This window comes from Parasteatoda tepidariorum, chromosome 9 (genome assembly GCF_982258835.1).
Source record: "Parasteatoda tepidariorum strain Cologne lab strain chromosome 9, Ptep-v5.0, whole genome shotgun sequence".
Classification (NCBI taxonomy): domain Eukaryota; kingdom Metazoa; phylum Arthropoda; class Arachnida; order Araneae; family Theridiidae; genus Parasteatoda; species Parasteatoda tepidariorum.
Window position 1 is genome coordinate 49,553,495 of NC_141763.1, and position 21,571 is coordinate 49,575,065.

The window sequence follows — 21,571 nt, forward strand, 5'->3', positions numbered from 1 at the left end:
AAATTAAAAAATAAGCTATAGACTAAAATGCAAAATGAATTGAGAAATTAAATTTACTCGTCTAAGAGAAAGGTAAAAAATCGTTGTGTTACATTTTGGTGATTGTGAGTCTTCTTCGTTCAATAACATTTTTATTTGAACCGATCGGTCTGTAAGGGTAGTAGTACTGTGTGTGTGCGGGAGGGGGGGGGTCAGGGAACTGGCCTTGCATCAGAAAGATTCAGGGTTCGAATACCAGGAATGGCATGGATGTTCCTTCATTCTCTATACTATCTGTCCTGCCTGTGGGTGCAACGTTGGCCCACCTAATATGGTGCCACTGAAAGTGCTAGCAAATCTGCCCTCTAAATGATGACGAAATGTTAACACAGATGTACATTGGAGATAAATACAGTTATAGAAAAATTATTTTTGGTTTTTCTTTATCTAATAACGTAAAGCAACCGAGAAGGACAAATACTAATAATAAATAAATAACTAAAAGGCAAATTATTCGAGCTGTATTAATTGTGTTTATTTTGTACATGATTTTGAAATGTTATTCTGTATTGAATTAATGATTATTTACTTTTTTTCTCACTTCGTACTTAGAACGGGTATCCAGCTAGTAATGTAATAAGATCATCTTTTCTTCATCGGCAATAATATATCGAACACATTATTTAGATAGCATATATTATTAAGTTACTGTTTCAAAATCACGCGAAATTAATTCAGGAGAAAACCTGATCAATAAATTCTAAATTTCAGAAATAATATAAGAAATGAACTTATGAAGAAGTCGCAAGTTAAAAGTTTTTATTTCTAACTTCACGTGTTTCCAACTATTATGTTTACATTTGCTTATAATCTTAATCTTACTGCTTCCTCCTACATAAAAGAAGAAGAAAATTCTGGACAGCGTGTGTCTAGAATGTTACTAATAACGTGTTGTTTTGACAGCGCGTGTTGTTAATAATTTATAGATGAATCAGATACGTTGAAAGAAGTATACACATGGCATCGAACTATTGCTATGAAAAGCATACTTTTGCATGTTTCCTTCTGTCTCGACATGAAGTGTTTCATATTTACCGTTTTATTAATCACGGTGGTAATCCTTGCAACAGTACAAGTTCAAGGTGGTAGTCCTGGTACTCCTGGAGCACCAGGTAGTCCAGGTTGCCCTGGTGGAGCAGACGGGGCCGGTGGTCCAGGAGGTGCTGGTGGTCCAGGAGGCGGTGGAGATCACGGAGGCGGTGGTGGCCGGGGAGGCGATGGTACTCCAAATGGTAGTCCTGGTTCTCCTGGTCCACCAGGTAGTTCAGGTAGTTCAGGTAGCCCTGTTGGTTCAGGAGGCGCCGGGGTCCAATAGGAGCTGCTGCTCCAGGAGGCGCTGGAGGAATGATCATGCAACCCTTGTATTCAGAGTGTGCCATTTATGGTAAACTAATGCACGATATGTTTGAAGGTAAGTTATTTTAATACGTGTTAAAATGATTTTTGTCTTGTTTAAGATTGGAACACTTTTAAAATTTCAGTAAATAAGATAAGAAATAGCTTATTACGTAGCAGCAACTGTTTTTTATGTAATATGGTTAGTAGAATGCAAAATATAGATGTCATCATTGTGTAGAAGCCACCCTAAATCATGTAATGTAATACTGGTTAAGTGTTTTCAGAATGTAAAATATAGAATTATACCTATGTAACAGTTGCATTTAATGTAAGGATTTATTTAATGTAAAATTAGATCATTGTTGGCAGAATACAAAACGTAAAATACATCGCAATGTAAAATGGCTTAGTTGTTTGATGTATTTTAAATTTCATTTTAGCTATTTGGTTCTGACTAATTTTTTTAATAAAATTTAAATTTATGTATTAAAATAAAACAATAATAGGTTCGATTCTGAAATAATATCACATATTTTTTGAATATTTTTGTTTGTTTCCATCTTAAGTTTGGCAACTATTCTGGAAATGTCAAGGACAGTGTTTCGAGCTCACGGCGTATCTTATTTCTACACATTCCAGTCTGATTCAAGTTCAATGTTATGTACAATGCGCAAAATAAAAACTGGACCACCCTGAATAATTTTTGATCTAATGAAGGTATTTTCACGGTCTGGGACTCAATGGTTAAAAGGGTGACCTAATTAGTGCAGACGATGTTTTGAGTTGCGAAATCAGGCACAAAACAGTACTTTCTCTAAAACAACATAGTTATTTTTCTTTCTCGATGAATGTGGATTTCCGATCCCCACAAAATATAGGGGCTAGGCTTAGATATATGGTTAATTTTGTCGGGAGAGTGGTTGAAAGTTTGGACCCCTTGCTTCGCCTTTTTTGACTTCGCCATATCTCGAGAACGTTTTAAGAAAATTGAAAAAATTTTGCCCCCAAATATAAAATTAATTTAACCACTGATAAATCCACGCAAAAAAGTAATTTTAGTAGGTCTTTATTATTTTTAATTGTTTTATTAAATAGCAGTGGGAAAAAATTCTTGAATTGTAAATTATGCAACTATTGACATTATTTTAAAGAATGTATTTCTACGTGACAAATTAGAAATTTTGAGCACTATTGGTCTAATAATTCCTGAGAAATCAAATTCTAAAAATACGACTTTTTCAAGATAAGATTTACGATAAACTATTTCACCGATTTTGCTCAAATTTTGTTTTGTCCCTTAAAATTGCATTTTTTATAATGATGTAATAAACTGCATATCTTACAGTTTAATATATTATATTTAAATAAGTGAATTTCATAAATTTGTGCAAAAATATTTAAATTCGCTTAACAATTTTTCGAGATATTGTGAAATATGCAAAAAGTAGAATTAACATCAAGGGATCCAAACTTTGGACCGCTATTCTGATCAAACTGTTGGGAACCTATTTCTGGGATTACGGTAAGCCCTTATATTTTATGAGTTTGAAATCGTCGAAAAAAAGTTATACTTACTCAGAGGAAATACGTTTTTGTTTCTAATCTCGTAACTTTAAGTATCGTTAGTTATTCTGTATATTTGAGGTCACCTCTTTGAACCATTAAGATTAAATTCTAGAATGTGAAAATTCGATCATTAGATCAAAAGTTAATCAGGATAGCTCGTTTTTTGTTTTGCGCGCTGTAGTGGGGTAATGCAAAACATATGTTTAAACATTTCATGACCTGTTACATTAGGCTTCCTAATTCTCCCTGAACTGGGTAAACATTAATGCTGGATGGAGCATCTTGCTACGATTTTACCATCCTCAATAGTGATTCACCAGGCATTAATAATTCATTTTTTTCGCTCGAATATTAGTTAAAGAGAATGTGTATGTTTGTTTGACCATTTTGACAAAATATTTTGAGTTATATATTATTAAGAGAAAATAATAAACCATCTTATATTTATTTTTATATATTTATATAATTCTTTAGTAAGTCTTAAATGATATATTACATTTAAAATACATTAGCATGAATGCATGCTATAATCGTATGCTATAAAAGTTTATTTTATTTTTCAGAAATGCGGAACGATAACAGAATTGGTCCAGAACAATGTCAATCAGGAAATCATACAGTGAGTTATAGTTATTCAATAAACATAATTACATTAATGAACGTAATAAATAAATCTAAACTTTGAATTCGTTATAAAATCTGAAACACTGACAATCTTTCAAATGATTTAATGATGCCAATAAAAACTCAACTTTTAACCATTTTAGTTCAAGTGTTATCATTTGGTATAATTTTTGAAACGCAAAATTATTTGAATAATTGGAAAAGCATGAAAATGTTTGGATATTTTTCTTAAATTTATGTACCACAATTTTAGTTGAGGGAAATAGTACACTGAGAAAGAAAAGAGTGGTTGAAACTACCAGAACACGGTAAAATTTGCCGTTTTTCTTGCTCTATGGGAATACTAAAAAGCTCGGTAGTTTTTACCGTAGCGTTTCGATAATGATTTTCTTAAAATTAACAATAAAACATGATTTCATAATATGTGATATATAATTATTTAAAGGATAAAAAATTAGGTAATTTTATCACGATGCCTTAGACCATGGCGAAATAATAATAATAATTATAAAAATTGGTTAAATTTACTTTTCTCTTTTGTATTTTATACTAACTGTGTGGTAATAAGAGCTATAATTTTAAAAACCGGAAATTCCGGTAAACAGTTGCCAAGGTAAAGAAAAAATAACAGAAAAATTACCAAATGAGTGGAATAAATACTGTATATTTTGGTTTTATATACTAGAATTTAGGTTTTAATTTACTGGAAATTTCCGTACCATAGAGTAAGGTAATTTTACGACACATTTTTTGTCTTCTTTTTTTTCGTAGTATAAAAAAGGAAACCGAATTGCTTGTGTTACTGCTATACTGAAGAAATGATTTATTCTGCAAATTATCTTGCTAATGTGCAAATTAACTAGAGTGATTTCTTAAAGTCCCTAAAATTCATTTCCTTCCTTTAATTACCAAAGTAATCAGCATGTAAGTACCTATTAGTATTTTAATAGATTTATGATGCTACAAAATCTGAATACAAGGAAGTCATTTAATTTTTTTCATTATAAAGGAGTGAGGCAACTCTTTGTATGTATTACTTTAAATATAGCAAGAAAATAAAATAATAAAAAAAAACAATTGAAGAAATTTAAAAAAAATAATAATATTTCAATGGGTCTGCACAAAAATAGTAATAATGAAATATTGCGTTTAACTTATAAAAATTGAGTCTATATAGCTTCGGCTAATTTTCCAAGTAATAAGTTCATTTTACGTTTACTTTCTTAAAAATTTACTACGCTTTTAAATACTTCTATAGTTATATAAGAATTTCTTATAAATTTACCACTGATTTCTTATAAATTATAAAGGCAAAGAAGAAGTCGGTGGTTTTCGAATAACAATATTAACGCAAAATAAATCACTGACTTGTCATCTGCTTTCTTTAAAAATTTTGTAAGAAATTCCTGCAGCACATTTAAATGTACTGTAGGAATTTCTTGCAAAATTTTTCATAAAAGTTTAATTTCTTACAAAATATTTCATAAAAGTTGAGTTTAAACTCAACTTTTATAAGTTATACGCAATATTTTCTTTATTACTTCTTCGTCCAGACCCATTAAAAAGTTGTTGCCCTTAAAAACTTTTAAAATTAATTTATTTAGTGACAAATATCCATAAAATATAAATGTTATACTATGATATAAATATTTAATAACAAATTCAAAATAAACACGTGATTTCAAAGCCACGTGCTTACTTTATTTATGCAGCTTAGTATTAGAAATGCTAATTTGGTTACGTAGATCAACATATCATTCCAGTTGAATGGAAGTAATAGATGAGGGGTAGTGTGGACATTTTGAATAACTTTATTTATTTATTTATTTGTCAAATTTCTTTTGTGAGATATTATGGATTATCGCATTTTGTTTACACTATCATGTGAATTAGCATAATCATACTGTGAATAGCTTAGTAGAAATTCGTAAATAAAGGTTTTTAATTTGGCACGTTCAAGTTTTCTCTATGCTATGCGTTGAAGCCGGAAATACAAATGGCGCTACCTGCATTTATTCGAGAGAAAAAATTGTTTCATTGTGTCTACATAGATAGACCGATGTAATAAATGCAATAAAAGCATGTAACAACGGCTTTAGTTATGAATCCTCTATTCATTCTCTTAATTGTTATTTTTCTAAAAGAAATTAATCCTTCAGCATCAACATATGTGAGCTTTTTCTTAAACAAACCACGCAAAACTGCTATTCAAGAAAAAAAAATATTAATAGTATATTAGTAACATATTTTGCTTTCAGAGTTTCAACAAGATATGATATAATATGTCCCAAATTATGCAGGTTTTCTTTAAAATTTTAATATTAACCTTTACTTTGACTAGTTTCAATTAATCAACATTAAGCATAAACAAATAGATGCCTTTGTTACTTACTTACTTATCCTCTACGTGCCTTGGGCACTTAAGGCCTCCAGCATATCCCTCCAACGCCTCCTGTCTTTAGCAATAGATCTTGCTTCCTCCCAGCCAGATATTCCACATTCTTTTGATTCGCCCAAAAACATGCGCTGGATGGTAAGTCTGGGTCTTCCTCTTGTTCTCTTACCATCAGGGGCCCATGTAAGCGCAACAGATGAAATTTTTTCTTTGGGCATTCTAAGGATATGTCCGAGCCAGCTCCATCTTCGTTTTTTAATTTCATCTTCGATTGTTTTTATTTTAGCTTTCTTTAATAGATTTTGATTTGATACTTTGTAAGGCCAGAAAATTTTAAAAATAAATCTTAAACATTTGTTTTGAAAGGTTTCTAATTTTTGTATTTCGATCTTAGTCTGTTTCCAGGTTTCTGCACCATATAATAGTACTGCTCTAACAATAGCTTTGTAAACAACTATTTTTGTCTTTATTTCAATATTTGACTCTCTCCAAAATTTATGTAATCCCTTAAAACATGTTCTTGCTTTGATTATTCTCTGTCTAATATCTTCGCTACTTCCACCTTTTTTTATCTACAATAGAACCTAAATAGCTAAACGACTCTATGTCATCTATTTCGTGATTTTCGATTTTAATTTTGTCATTTTTCTTTTGATTTATTCTCATTACTTTAGTTTTCTTCTTGTTCATGAATGAACCTACACTATTTGAATATTTGTTGAATTTGTCTGTTTTAAGTTGAAGGTCTTTGTGGGGCAAGTGTAAACACATGGTGGTTGGGCTAGTATTGACGTGCCATTGGAAGAATTTGAATTTGTTAAAAATGTAGCACATGTGACATTATTTATTTTCTAAATTAGAATGATTTTGTGGAATGATATACAATATTGAAATTCCAAATATAAACAAGAATGCAGGCAAATGTCCAAATTATTCTTTAAAAAACACTTCATGAGTTAAAAAAAATATATTAAATATGGTATTGAGACAAGTTAGAAATATATGTCCGCATAGTATCCTCAACCCTGTATGACTAATTTTGATGACGCTGAAAATCTTGTGATTCAAAAAGCAGCTTCGTAAAAATGTCTGTCTTAATAAAAGATTTTTTATTTTGTAATTTGTTTGAAAGGAACGATAGTAAGTAAAATCATGAAATTAAAAATAATTCATTAAAACAATTTATTTCTCATCTCTCTGACAGAGCATTCTAGATCTATTACAAAACTTTCAAAATAAAACTTTTAAATTAAAACTGAAAAAAAAACCTTTTTATTATTTTTTGGTTTAATGATCTTGTTAAGAATCCAAATCTGTTTAAGAAAGTAATTTATATGACTAATTTCATACAGTCTTGACCAAAGCACGAGAACAATTAAGATCGATTCCTAAGTACGTGTAAATCCATACTGATAAAAAAAAGTATAGTCAAAACCACCAGAATATGGTAAAATTTATCATGTTTCTTGCTCTATCTATGGGAACACATAAAAGCATGTTAATTTTTCGGAAACTCTTTGGTAATGATTTCAGGTAAGATTTAACAATCGAATCCATTTTTATTTGTTTTTCCAGTCAAGTTTCTTTGGACCTAAATTTTACAAAATACTTTTAGTTGCCAATGAAAAATTGGAAAATAAAATATAAGTTAAAAACGAAACAAGAAAACCTGCGGTAGCCTTGAGAAATAATGGAGGCCAAAAGAGGTAAATCAGAGCAAGTGAGAAACTTATGCGGTGAATTAAAGAATCGAGATCCACGTTAATGAAACAAGATTCCAGAGCAGATTCGAGACATGTATAAATTTAATGTGGGTATAAAAAACTTTGGCTTTGTTTTAGACCTTTATTTTTATTTATTTTTTTTCCATATTATAGTTGACAACGTGACGTTTTTTATTTTTTACTTTTTTTTAACCAACTCTGTTTTGTATTCTTCATTAATGTCTGGGGGGTATTGAATATGGGCTCCTTGCTAACGAATGGAAACATATGTACTGTAATGAATTCCAAATCGAATTGCGGTAAGATACCGTCACCCTGTGTACATTAATCGTAAAATCAATTTTACCGTATATCCATTTTTACACCAAAATTTTGTACCATATAATTTACATTAATAATTATTCTACTACCGTGACTCCGTGATTTTAATATAAATATTGCGGTAAAAATTACAGTATGCAATATTTTTTGTCCCGTAAAAGTTTGAGGTAAAAAGTACCGGCACTCTGGATGACGTACCTCGTACTGTAATTTGACCCCGAATTTTTCATCGTGTAGACTTTTTCCAGCTTAAAATGTTTGAAGTTACTTTTTTTTCTAATGGTAGAATAAAGGTACTTTTTTGATGTGTTCCTTAAATTTTGATATTTATATTTATTTATTTATTTTTAAGGTATGCATGCCTGAAGATATGGAAAAGGTTCGCTGTGCAGTAACTGAGCAAATGCCCCAAAACTGTGTGGATAAGATTATGGAATTTGTACAAGGAAATTCATGAAACGGAGCCGAAGTTTGATAAGATCGAAATTTAAATTAAAAATATAACTGTTGCCACCTTTTATGAAGAAACATGAAATGTCGGTGAAATAAATATATTCAATTATAAAGTTCTACATTTTTTAATGCATTTTGTTTTCAATAACACACTTTAATTGTTTAAAACTTTAAAAAAAAATTCATTAATTTAATGTTTCTGAAAAGTAGTTGAATTTCTTACTGAGAAGTTAGAATTCCGATTTTAAAACTTTTTTTAATTATATTGTTTCTTTCTAAAGAAAATTTCTTCTAATTGATTTGGTTAAAATTAGGGATGGATCAGATTATAGACAGTCATTTATACAACTGAGTAGTCAAATACATTCTTATCGTTTATAATGCTGATTTAAAAATAATTTTGTCTTAAAATAAAACGCCTATTTGATTTAATTCGGTTGCAAAACCACGAATATTTTGTTTAAAAAAATATATTTAACTTATATCTAAGGATTCAAACAGGCTTCAACTATCACAAATTAATACAGTACACTCTCGATTATCCGTGCGCGGATTGTTCGGTTTGCGGATTATCCGTGCTCATTCCGGAGTCACAAAAAATATAAAGAGAAACATTTTCAAAATTGAAAAACTTTGATTCATGAAGTTATAACACTACAAAATTTCTGGAAGCAATATTCGTTATTGGATTACAGTATATGGAATATCAGCAGCAAGGTCAAGGGTAAAATCGTCTATGTTATCACGATCTTGGAGAGAGATCATACCGCTTGATGAACAATCTTCTTCAGATGTTCAAGAAAAATATGATAACAGTATTTTCGAACAAGCAAGAGGAATCTAAGGTTTCGAAATTCTTGATGAAGAAAATTTAGAAGATTGGTTTCCAGTATTTGACAGATGAGGACATCGTTATGTTGTTAAATCAAATAGTGATGATAGTAACTGATGCAGAAGATGTAGTAAATGAGGGAAATACAATTTTTCATACTGCTGCTCTGTGGAAACTTTATTAGATTATATGGGATGATTTGATTACGGTGACATTACTGCGGTTCGTAAAATATGTGTATCGATAAATGGCGAAGACGCATTACACATTTTTTTAAAAGGAAAATTCCTAGTTTGATGTTTTACAGCATGCAGAAGTGAGTAATTCTTATATTTTTTGTACTGATATTGATTTTTTCTTTAATAAAAGGAGTTTTCGGATTATCAGTGTTTTTCGATTGTCCGTGTGACCTGTTCCGGTGATTAGCCCGGATAATCGGGAGTGCACTGTATATTAATTATGACAAAAGAATAAATTAAGTATAACACTGAACAAAACATATTTCATTTAATTGTACCCTAATAATGTAATCAAAAGAATACAAAATGAGTATTGCGAAAATTTCAGAAAATTGAGCAATTTTGTTTAAACCGATCGCAGTGCTGACGTAAACTGGTAAGTGGATCATTGGTCAGAGTCCACTAGCTCTCAAGCTAACCGTGGGAAGTTTTCGCAATTTTCTTCACCATGTAACGCAAATACAGGTTAGTTACCTTTACAAAGTCCTCCACGAAGGCTAGTTTCTCACAGTGCTTGATCTGGGAGTTACCTTGTCGTCGCACGCGGTTAGGGGCACTTCTTTATTATGACCTGTCTTGGAGCACACGAAGGAACAGTTCATAATAGGGTTACGCCCTTAGTATGACGTATGACGACAACTCTGGGCTTGGATTCTAATGAAATTTTATTTTCAACTTTACTATGGAATCATATCTTTGCATACGATCTGTGTATGTTGCTAAAATATTACTTTATTCATTAGTTTTGATTTTTCATCCGTAATATAAAATGTGTTTGTGATTGTCTCGCTTATAACTCAATAACTCCTTGTTCTAGTGTTCCGAAATTAGGACAGAGGTGGGAATGGAGGGAATTATAGTTCATGATCCAAACAATTGTTCAAAAATTTTAATTGATCGTTTGGGAGAGACGTTTAAAAAATGATATTTTCCCATATCAATTAGCCTTTATAAATAAAATTGCAGACGATTTTGTTTTATCAAATATTTTAAAGATAACATCGGGATTCGCGATCGCAACGCTCGAGTACGCCCTCTAGCGGGAGCCTGTAAATATCAGACATTAATTTATCACGTTTTCATTTAGTCCCATCAAAATCATCGGCCATGATGGACGCCATTTTCTTAGCAGCAAATAAAAATCAAAATTTCCCTAAGGAACAGCTGAAGAATTTTAAAAAACTAACCAGAACATGCCAAACATTGAAGTAGAACACGCCAAGCATTTGAAGAACAATTTCTTAATATTTTTTAACTTTCTATTACCAACAAAATAACTTACAATTGCATGATCACTTGCCGTTACAGATGTGTATATTACGGTAAAATAATTTTTTCTGTCTTCAATTCATTACAAATTAAAATGAAGTCAACATTGCTTTCGACATTCCAATAAAGAAATGTGAATTCAGTACGTCAAGAACTGCAATAGTTATAGAATTCTTCTTTGTTATAGCTATATATTTCTGTATCTATATAATTCGGAAAACAACAATAAAGAATCAACCAAATTACTTGAAATAGTGTCATTTGTGCTGATGGTTAATAAATTTTTTATCGTTTTCTTCGTAAGTATTTCTCAGTTTTGAAAGAATACATAATTTCAACTAGAATTCAGCTGTTCTGTTTTTAAGCTACATATTCAAACTCATATCGAGATCTTACAATTATAAAATTTTGATGTGTGGTATGTTATCTAAAAGTAATAAAGGGATTATCTATGCACATATTATTAGAAGATAAAACTTTCAAACGAAGAACATTTCATTTGGAACTCTACTGATTTATAAAGAAGGTAAGTGTTATGATTTTTATAATAAAAAATTAGCTTGTAAAACTTTTTTTTCTTATTTCATGATAGTTCTCTACAGAATGGTTTCTTACGTCTGATTAAGAACTATAAGAAAAGAAACTATATGAAAGTTTTTATTTCAATGTAAAGAATTCTTAAAATCGTTTTTTATCCTAAGAATTCTTTATTTACCGTTTTATAGTTTATAATTTTTTGATAAAAATTGTTGTCAAAATACTTTTTTTGAAAACATAAATGGTATAACATTATGTGTTTATGTATACTTCTTGCATATTCTAATGTTTCAAGTAATATGATTCAGAAAAGTAAGAATAAAAATTCGGTACTTGTGTATTAACGCCACAACAGCTACAGATTTGGCTGTTTTTAAGTGCCGCCAATCTACACCTAAATTTTTTGTGACAAATCATAAAACGAAACACTTTATTTAAAATCAAAGTAGTTTATCGGATTTCGGTGGACAATGGGCAAAATATTCTCTCCAGAAAAAATAAAATTGCATCTTGTTCTATTTTTGGCAAATCGCAAAGACGCATTTTCGTAGCGTTAAAAACTGGTAACAAAAATCGAAGTACAAATCATTTTGGAATTCTTCTGATTTATAGAGCAGGTAAGTGTTAATTTTTATAAAATAAAAAATTTTACTTTTAAGTAGTTTTTTTCTTGATGATAGTTTTCTATAGAATGGTTTTCTACGTCCGATTATGAATCAAAAAAGAAAAAACATTAAAGTTGTTTATTTTAATATAAGGAATTTTTAGAATTGTTTTTTTTTTTTTTCTTTTTTTTTTTTTTTTTTTTGCATCGTAAGCATTCTTTACTTTACGTTTTTCAGTTTCTAAATAATGATTTTTATTAAAACTTAAAATTTTTTGATAAAATTACTTGTCAAAAAACTTTATTTACAAAATTAAATTACATAAAATTATGAAGCTTATGTATACTTTTTGCTTATTTTAATGTTTGAAGTAATATGATTCTTAAAACTATGGAATGTAAAGTTTAACTAGGCCTTTCAGGTTATATCATTAAATTTAGTAAAACTATTTCTCAGGCATTGGGTTTTAACTCTAATAAGAAGATACATATTTTTTTCTGTTTATTTACAAATATTTTTCAGATGTGTTTTTGATGTTCCTCCTTTAAAAAAAAAAAGAAATACCATCTTGTTTTCGGTTGTATAAGAAAGGATATCAAACATTTTTCTTTTTTAAATTTAATAAGCCACATTAAAGAAGGAACGTTACAATGCTACACGCTACATTGAAGACGTCTCCAGAGTAACAGAATGACGGTTCATATAGAAATCGCAGGTATGCGTCTCATACAACAACGCCCCCTATAGTTCGTTGCGATCGCGAATTGTTTGCAAGCTTATAGCTTTTCTTCACAGTTTTTATTATTTAAAAAAATTGTTTTTTATTCTTTTTTTAATGTTTAGTTGTTTTTTATTCTTTATGTCTCAATTAGTAACAAGAACGTGGTAGTATAAGTGGACTACCTCACGAAATGAATATTCCTAAAGTAATCTAAAACCACGTGCTTATTTATTTCTACTGTTTGAAACTTATTACTTTGAAATAAAATTATTTTGAATTAGTGGTGATTTAAATAAAATAAATTAGGTACTGAAACGCAAAATTAATGGAGAAATATTTTTTTTCGCTTAAAAGAAAAGAAAAATGTGTTATACTTTTTTTGACGCCAATGATGCTTATTTGATTTTGATCATGAGTACTAGCTGAAATTGAAAAATAAGCTACAGACTAAAATGCAAAATTAATTGAGAAATTAAAATTTGGTGAAGGCAATGTTGGTATCATGATTATTGGTGCAGTTTTATCATAGATACCGTTGAAAGGAGTTTTTCATGACCCTACGAATAAGTACAGTAAAAAACCACCTGTTTGTGGTACATTTTGGTGATTGTGAGTCTTCTTCGTTCAATAGCATTTTTATTTGAACCGATCGGTCTGTAAGGGTAGTAGTACTGTGTGTGTGGGGGGGGGTCAGGGAACTGGCCTTGCATCAGAAAGATTTTGGGTTCGAATCCCAGGCATGGCATGGATGTTCTTTCATTCTCTATACTATCTGTCCTTCCTGTGGGTGCAACGATGGCCCAACTAGTATGGTCCCACTGAAAGAGCTAACAAATCTGCCCTGTAAATGTGTGTATTGACGAAATGTTAACACAGGTGTACATTGGAGATAAAAACAATTATAGAAAAATTATTTTTGGTTTTTCTTTATCTAATAACGTAAAGCAAGCGAGAAGGACAAATAATGATAATAAATAAATAAAAATGAAATTATTCTAGCTGCAGTAATTGTGTTTATATATTTCTTTCAGTTCTGTACTTGATTTTGAACTGTTATTCTGTATTAAATTAATGATAATATACTTTTCTTTTCTCCCCGTACTAAGAACGGTTATCCAGCTAGTAATGTAATAGGATCAACTTTTTTTCATCGGCAATAATATTTCGAACTCATTATTTAGATAGCATATATTATTATGTTACTGTTTCAAACTCACGCGAAATTTATTCAGGAGAAAACCTGATCAATAAATTCTAAATTTCTGAAATAATATATGAAATGAACTTATGAGGAAGTCGCGAGTAAAAAGTTTCTATTTGTCACTTCAACACGTGTATCCAACTATTATGTTTACATTTGCTTTTAATCTTAATCTTACTGCTTTCTCTTACATAAAAGAAGAAGAAAATTCTCGAAAACGCGTGTCTAGAAGGTTACTGATAACGTATTGTTTCGACAGCGCGTGTTGCTAATAATTTATAGATGTATCAGATACGTTGCAGGAAGTATACACACGGCATCGAGCTATTGCTATAAAAAGCATACTTTTGCATGTTTCCCTCAGCTTCGACATGAAGTGTTTCTTATTCACCGTTTTATTGATCACAGTGGTAATCCTTGTAACAGTACAAGGTCAAGGTGGTAGTCCTGGTTCTCCTGGAACACCAGGTAGTCCAGGCTGCCCTGGTGGTCCAGGAGGTGCCGGTACTCCAGGAGGCACTGGTGGCTTAGGAAGCACTGGTGGTTCAGGAGGCCCTGGTGGCCAGGGAGGAGCTGGTTTTCGTTCTGGTAGTTCAGATTGCCCTGGTGGACCAGGAGGGGCCGGTGGTCCAGGAGGCCCGGGTGGTCCAAGAGGAGGTGGTGGTCCAGGAGGCCGAGGTGGAAGTGGAGGCCCTGGTTCTCCACCTGGTAGTCCTGGTACTCCTGGATCAGCAGGTAGTCCAGGTGGCCCTGTTGGTCCAGGAGGCGCCGAAGGTTCAGTAGGAGGTGCTGCTCCAGGAGGCGCTGGTGGATTGATCATGCTACCCTTGTATCCAGAGTGTGCCACTTATGGTAAAATAATGCACGATATGTTTAAAGGTAAGTTATTTTAAATGAGTGTTAAAACTATTTTTGCACTGTTTATATTGGAACACTTCTAAAGTTTCAGTAAATAAAATAAGAAATAGCTTATTATGTAGCAGCTACTGATTTTTATGTAATATGGTTGGTAGAATGCAAAATACAGATCTCATCATTGTGTAGAAGCCACTCTCAATCATGTCATGTAAAACTGGCTAATTGTTTTTAGAATGTAAAATATAGATATATACTTATGTAACGGTTGCATTTAATGTAAGGATTTATGTAATGTAAAATTAGTTCATTGCTGATGGAATACAAAACGTGAAATACATCACAATGTAAAATGGTTTAGTTGTTTGATCAATCTTAATTTTTATTTGAGCTGTTTGGTCCTGACTAATTTTTTAAATATAATTTAAATTTATGTAATAAAATAAAACAATAATAGATTCGATTCTGAAATAATATAAGATATTTTTTGAACATTATTGTATATTTCCAACTTAAGTTTGGCAACTATTCTCTAAATGTCAAGAGCAGTGTTTCGAGCTCACGGCGTAGCTTATTTCCACACATTCCAGTCTGATTCAAGTTCAATGTTATGTACAATGCGCAAAATAAAAGCTGGACCACCCTGAATAACTTTTGATCTATTGAAGGTATCTTCACGTTCTAGGACTCAATGGCAGAAGGAGTGACCTAATTAGTGCAGACGATGTTTTGAGTTGCGAAATCAGGCACAAAACAGTACTTTCTCTAAGTAAACATAGTTATTTTTCTTTCTCGATGAATGTGGATTTCCGAACCCCAAAATATAGGGGCTAGGCTGGGATATATGGTTAATTTTGTCGGGAGAGTGGTTGAAAGTTTGGATCTCGAGATCTTTTTAAGTAAATAGAAAACACTTTGCCCACAAATATAAAATTAATTTAACCATAGACAATCCCACCCAAAAATTGAATATCGGTAAGACTTTTCTATTTTTTATTGCTTTATTGGATAGCAATGGAAAAAAAATGGATTGTAAATTATGCAACTTTTGGCAATTAAATAAATTTAAATTCTACAACTTTTATTTTAAAGAATGTATTTTTACATGACAAATTAGAAATTTTGAGCACAATTGGTCAAATAGTTCCTGAGAAATCAAATTATAAAAATACGACTGTTTCAGAATAAGATTTCTGATAAACTATTTGACCGATTTTGCTCAAATTTTGTTTTGTCCCTTAAAATTACATTTTTTTAAAAATGATGTAATAAACTACTAATCTTGCAGTTTAGTATATTATATTTAAACAAGCGAATTTTATAAGTTAGTGAGAAAATTTTTCAATTCACTTAACAAATTTCTCGAGATATTGTGAAATACGCAAAAAGTAAAATTAACATCAAGGGGTCCAAGCTTTGGACAGCTCTCCTGGTCAAGCTATTGGGACTATATTTCGTAGATTCCGGACAGCCCCTATTTTTGGGGGGTCGGAAATCGAATTCGTCGAGAAAAAAGTTATGTTTATTCAGTGAAAGTACGTTTTGGTGCCTAATTTTGTAACTTAAAATAGCTTTTTTTATTCGGCATATTTGAGCTCACCCCTTTGAACCATTAAGAGTAAATTCTAGAACGTGAAGATTCGATCATTAGATCAAAATTTAATCAGGGGGCTGGTGTTTGTTTGTTTTGCGCTGTAGTGGGATAATGAAAAACATGCGTTTATACATTTCATGACCTGCTACATTAGACTTCCTAATTCATTCTCTCTGGACTGGGTAAATAACTATGGAGAATAGAGCATCTTGTTGCTATTTTACCTTCCACAATAGGGATTCACCAGGCATTAATAATGCTTTTTTTTCGCTTAATATTAGTTAGAGAGAATGTGTATGTTTCTTTGACTATTTTGACAAAAAATTTTAAGTTGTATAACTTAAAATTTTTACATTTAAGAGAAAATAATAAAATAAATAATCTTTCTCTTAAAATTTTTGCATTTTAAGAGAAAATATTAAAACATCTTATATTTATTTTAAAATATTTATGTTATTTTTAGTAAGTCTTAAATGATATATTACATTTAAAGTACAGTAGCATGGATGCATGCTATAATCGTATGCAATAAATGTATATTTTATTTTTCAGAAATGTGGAATGATAACAGAATTGGTCCAGAGCAGTGTCAATCAGGAAATCAAACAGTGAGTTATAGTTATTCAATAAACATAATTACATTAATGAACGTAATAAATAAATCTAAGCATAATAAATAAATCTAAGCAGTTCTTATTTTAACGTTTTCTATAAAAACTCAACTCTTATCCATTTTTACTTAAGTGTTAACATTTGGTAGAATTTTTAAAAGCAAAAATACTTTAATAATTGAAACTTAAAAAGGGTTGTATTTTTTTCTTAAATTTATGCCTTGCAATTTTAGTTGACGCTAAAGAGACTGAGAAAAAAAAGCGTTTTTGAAACTACCAGAATACGGTAAAATTTACCGCGATACTTTGTCTATAAGAATACCAAAAAGCTCGGAAGGTTTTATCGCAGCGTTTCGATAATGATTTTTGTAAAATTAACAACAAAATATGATTTCATAATGTATTATATATAATTCGGTAAATGTTGCAAAATATGATTATTTTATATCATGATACCTCAAAGTGTGGCAAAATAAAAAAATAAAAACATTAGATTAAATTTACTTTTTGGTTTTGAATATTATGCGAACTGTGTAGTAATAAGAACTGTAATTTTAAAAACCAGAATTTTCGGTAAATCAAACCAAACGAGCGGAAAAATGACCAAATGAATGGTTTAAGGTACTTAAAAAGGGTTACCGTATAATTTCGTTTTATTAACTAGAATTATGGTTTTTATTGCTGCTACACTGTATTACTGCTACACTTGTGTTACTGCTACACTGTAGAAATCAGTTATTCTACAGATAATCCTGCTAATGTGCACATTTACTAGGATGATTTCTTAAAATACCGTAACAAAGCAGTGACAAATTGCATGTGTTACTGCTACTGTGTAGAAATTATTTATTCTACAAATTATCTTGCTAATGTGCAAATTAACCAGAGTGATTTCTTAAAGTCCCAAAAAACCGTTTCTTTTCTTAAATTACCTAAGTAATCAGCATGTTAGTACCTATTGGTATTTTGATAGATTTATGATGGTGCAAAATCTGAATATAAGGAATTCATTAAATTTTTTTTTCATTATAAAAGACTGAGGCAACTCTTTGTATGTATTACTTTAACCCTTTCAATACGGCGAAAAATCAGACCGAGTGCACCCCATTTCCGGGATCAGTTATTTCTTTATCAAGCGATTATTAGATAAAATAGCTTTTATGCCTAAAGAGTTTAAGGTCTTGGAGACGCATAAACGTCCCCATAACAGTGCGCCATCAACAGCAATGGTTTCACAAGCTTCATACGATCCACAGTAAACCCAAATCATCTGAGACCCGGGACAGGGTATGAACCGGCCTGAATTCTAGAGTCAATAGCTCGTTTTTATGGACATGTCACTTAACATTTTGATGTATATTTTAGACAACGTTTTATTTATTAACACTTTCATGTACATTTGCGTTAACATTTTTATTAACATATTTATTTATAAACCACTAATGTAGACTCAGCTCTCGCTGCTTTCCTCTAATCTTTAATGAGGACTCAAGAGTTTTCAGTTTCAGAAGAGTCACTAATTTAAGCGAGCTTTCATAACTTGTTGTCAAGATAAATTCTCTTTCGACTCATTTCGACCCTTTATCAGAAGAAGGAAAGAAAATGAAATATTTCTGAAGAATTTGTCTGAAAAATTTCGTGTAAAAATTCAACGGGCCAATGTTATAAAGAAGTGAATAAATTGACGTAAGAAATGAGAATTATCAACTGAGCAACCTTGAGAGTTGTCGTTCGCTTGACTAGATCGCGTACGATTAAGATGAGAAAATTATGGAAATATATTGAGACAGCCTTAGAATCAGTTTGGAGGCCCAACGTGGCGTTATTTCCTGTCCTAGATGTTTTTCAGCATCTGGGACATACGTTGTCCCAGCCGTAATATCAAACTTTTTCCAGACTGGGACAGCACATGTCCTTTCCGGTGAGAAAGGGTTAAATATGGCAATAAAACAAGAGAATAATAAATAATTAAAACATTTAAAAAAAACAATAATATTTCTATGGGTCTGCACAAAAAAGTTATAAATAAAATATTACGTTTAACTTATAAAAATTGAGTTTATACAGTTTCGACTAATTTTCCAGGCAATAAGTTCATTTTATATAAAGTTTATTTTCTTATAAATTTACTATGTTTTTAATTACTTTTATAGTCATATAAGAGTTTCTTATAAATTTACCATTGATTTCTGATAAACTATAAAGGCAAATTAAAAGTTGGTGGTTTTCGAATAACAATCCTAATACAAAATAAACCACCGACTTTTCATCTGTTTTCGTTAAAAATTTTATCATAAATTCCTGCAGCACATTTAAACTCAACATTTATAAGTTATACGCAATATTTTGTTTATTACTTCTTCGTTCAGACCCATAAATTTTTTTTTTACTTAGTGACAAATACCCATAAAATATAAATGTAACGTTATAATATGAATATTTAATATCAAATACAAAATAAATACGTGGAATCAAAGCCACGTGTTTACTTTATTTATGTAGTTTAGCATTAGGAATGCTAATTTGGTTACGTAGATCAACATACCATTCTAGTTGAATGGAATAACTTTTTTTTATTTATTTGTCAAATTTCTTTTGTGAGTTATCGTAGATTAGCATCATTTGTTTACACTTTTATGTGAATTTGCATAATCAAACTGTGAGTTGTTTAGTAGAAATTTGAAAAAAAAAAAAAGGTTTTTAAGTTGGCACGTTCAAGTTTTCTCTCTACTTTGTGTAGAAACCGGAGTTACAAATAGCGCCACCTACATTTATTCGAAAAAAGAGATTTGCTGCATTGTGTCTACATAGGTAGGCCGATGTAATAAATTTAATAGAGGCATGTAATAAAGACATTAGTTATGTATCCTCTATTAATTCTTTTAATTGTCATTTTTTTAAAAGAAATTAATCCTTCAACATCAACATATGTGAGCTCTTTCTTAGACAAACCACGCAAAACTGCTAATCAAGAAAAAAATATTAATACTTCATTTGTAACATATTTTACTTTCAGAATTTCAAAAAAAGGTCATGATATGATACAAATTATACATTTTTCTTTAAAATTTTGATATTAACTTTTACTTTGACTTGGTTTCTATTAATCAACATTAAGCATAAACAAATAGATGCCTTTGTGGGGCAAGTGTAAACATATGGCGGTTGGGCTAGTGTGGGCGTGCCATTGGAAGAAAAATGAATTGGTTAAAAATGTAACACATTTGACGTTATTTATTTTCTTAATTAGAATGATTTTGTAGAATGATATACAACATAAAAAAAGTTATTTCAATCTCAAATGAAAAATTTAGCACGGAACCTTCGTATTAATCCACTTTTTAAAGGTTTTGAGAACATTTAACAGAATTGCTTTATGAAAGTAGTGAAAAGAATATGATTCAATAAAGTTGGAATAGTAAAGAAAACAAAGTATTTTATAAATATTTATTTTTCGTAATACATTATTCTAAAACAGAATAACCACGAACGGTCCTGTCTACGATTTTGCGATTTGTTGGCAGACTCCGTGTGCTGTCCATTCAGAATATTTCATCATTAATTTAAAACTAAGGTTATGAAAAATTTTACTTAAAATTGGCTTTCTGCTTTCAGATAAATCAAGATGAATAATAGTTTTAAAATGTATTGGCTTGCTTTCAAACTGTCTTTCTCAGTATAATGAACAGTACAAATTAGTACTTTAATTATAATATGCCAGTATTTATTCTTCACTAAGACTTAGATTGCAGTTGATTGCATTATTTGAGTTGTATTAAACGAAAAAATAATAAGTTATTAAGTTCAACCACTCCAGCTACATAGCTTGTCCCATGTAGTGGTGAAGTGTCTACAAAAACAACCTTTTTTAAACAAACTATTATTCAATAATCAGTTTTGTAATTCCAAATATAAACGAAAATGTAGGTAAACGTCCAAATTATTCTTAAAAAAACACTTTATGAGTTAAAAAAATATATTAAGTATGGTATTTTCATAAATTAGTGAAAAATAGTGAAAAATGGCAGAATGGTCTCCTTTCCCCTATCAGGCTAATTTTAATGCGTAGAAACTCTTATTATTCGAAAAGCAGCTTTGCAAAAATGTCATCAAAAAAGATTTAACATTTTGTAATTTTCTAAAAAGAAACGATAGTAAGTTTAATCATGAAATCAAATATAATTAATTAAAAAAAATTTTTTTAACTCTTCTCTGACAGCGCTTTCTACATATATCACATAAAAGAATTAAAAATTCGATTTATTTTACAATTTTTAAAATAAAGCTTTAAAGTTATTTTTTCTTTTCGAATAGTAGAATAAAGGTACTTTTTTGTCATGTTCCTTAATTTTTTTTATGTATTTATTTATTTATTTTTTAGATATGCATGTCTGAAGATGCGAAAAAGGTTCGCTGTGCAGTAACTGAGCCAATGCCACAAGAATGTGTGGATAAGATTATGGAGTTTGTACAAGGAAATTCATGTAACGGAGCCGAAGTTTGATGAAATCGAAATTTAAATTGTCAATATAACTGTTGCCACCTTTTATGATGAAACATGAAATGTCGGTGAAATAAATATATTCAATTATAAAGTTCTGCATTTTTTAATACAAAATTTGTTTCAATAACACACTTTTAATGTTT

The 21,571-nt window shown here is 30.4% G+C and overlaps 1 protein-coding gene and 1 long non-coding RNA gene across 2 annotated transcripts; both read left to right on the top strand.

The window, feature by feature from the left end:
- Window positions 1–1,358: 1,358 nt before the first annotated feature.
- LOC147804050 (uncharacterized) lies at window positions 1,359–8,579 on the top strand. The gene is made up of 3 exons (XR_015429216.1): window positions 1,359–1,450; window positions 3,507–3,562; window positions 8,360–8,579. It is a non-coding gene; the product is annotated as an uncharacterized LOC147804050 (long non-coding RNA).
- A 5,511-nt stretch (window positions 8,580–14,090) lies between these two features.
- On the top strand, window positions 14,091–21,519 carry LOC122271244 (uncharacterized). Its single transcript, XM_043051833.3, has 3 exons — window positions 14,091–14,743; window positions 16,866–16,921; window positions 21,306–21,519. The coding sequence occupies exons 1-3, from the start codon at window positions 14,236–14,238 to the stop codon at window positions 21,426–21,428; spliced, it is 687 nt and encodes a 228-aa protein (XP_042907767.1). The 5' UTR covers window positions 14,091–14,235; the 3' UTR covers window positions 21,429–21,519.
- The last annotated feature ends 52 nt before the right edge of the window (window positions 21,520–21,571 follow it).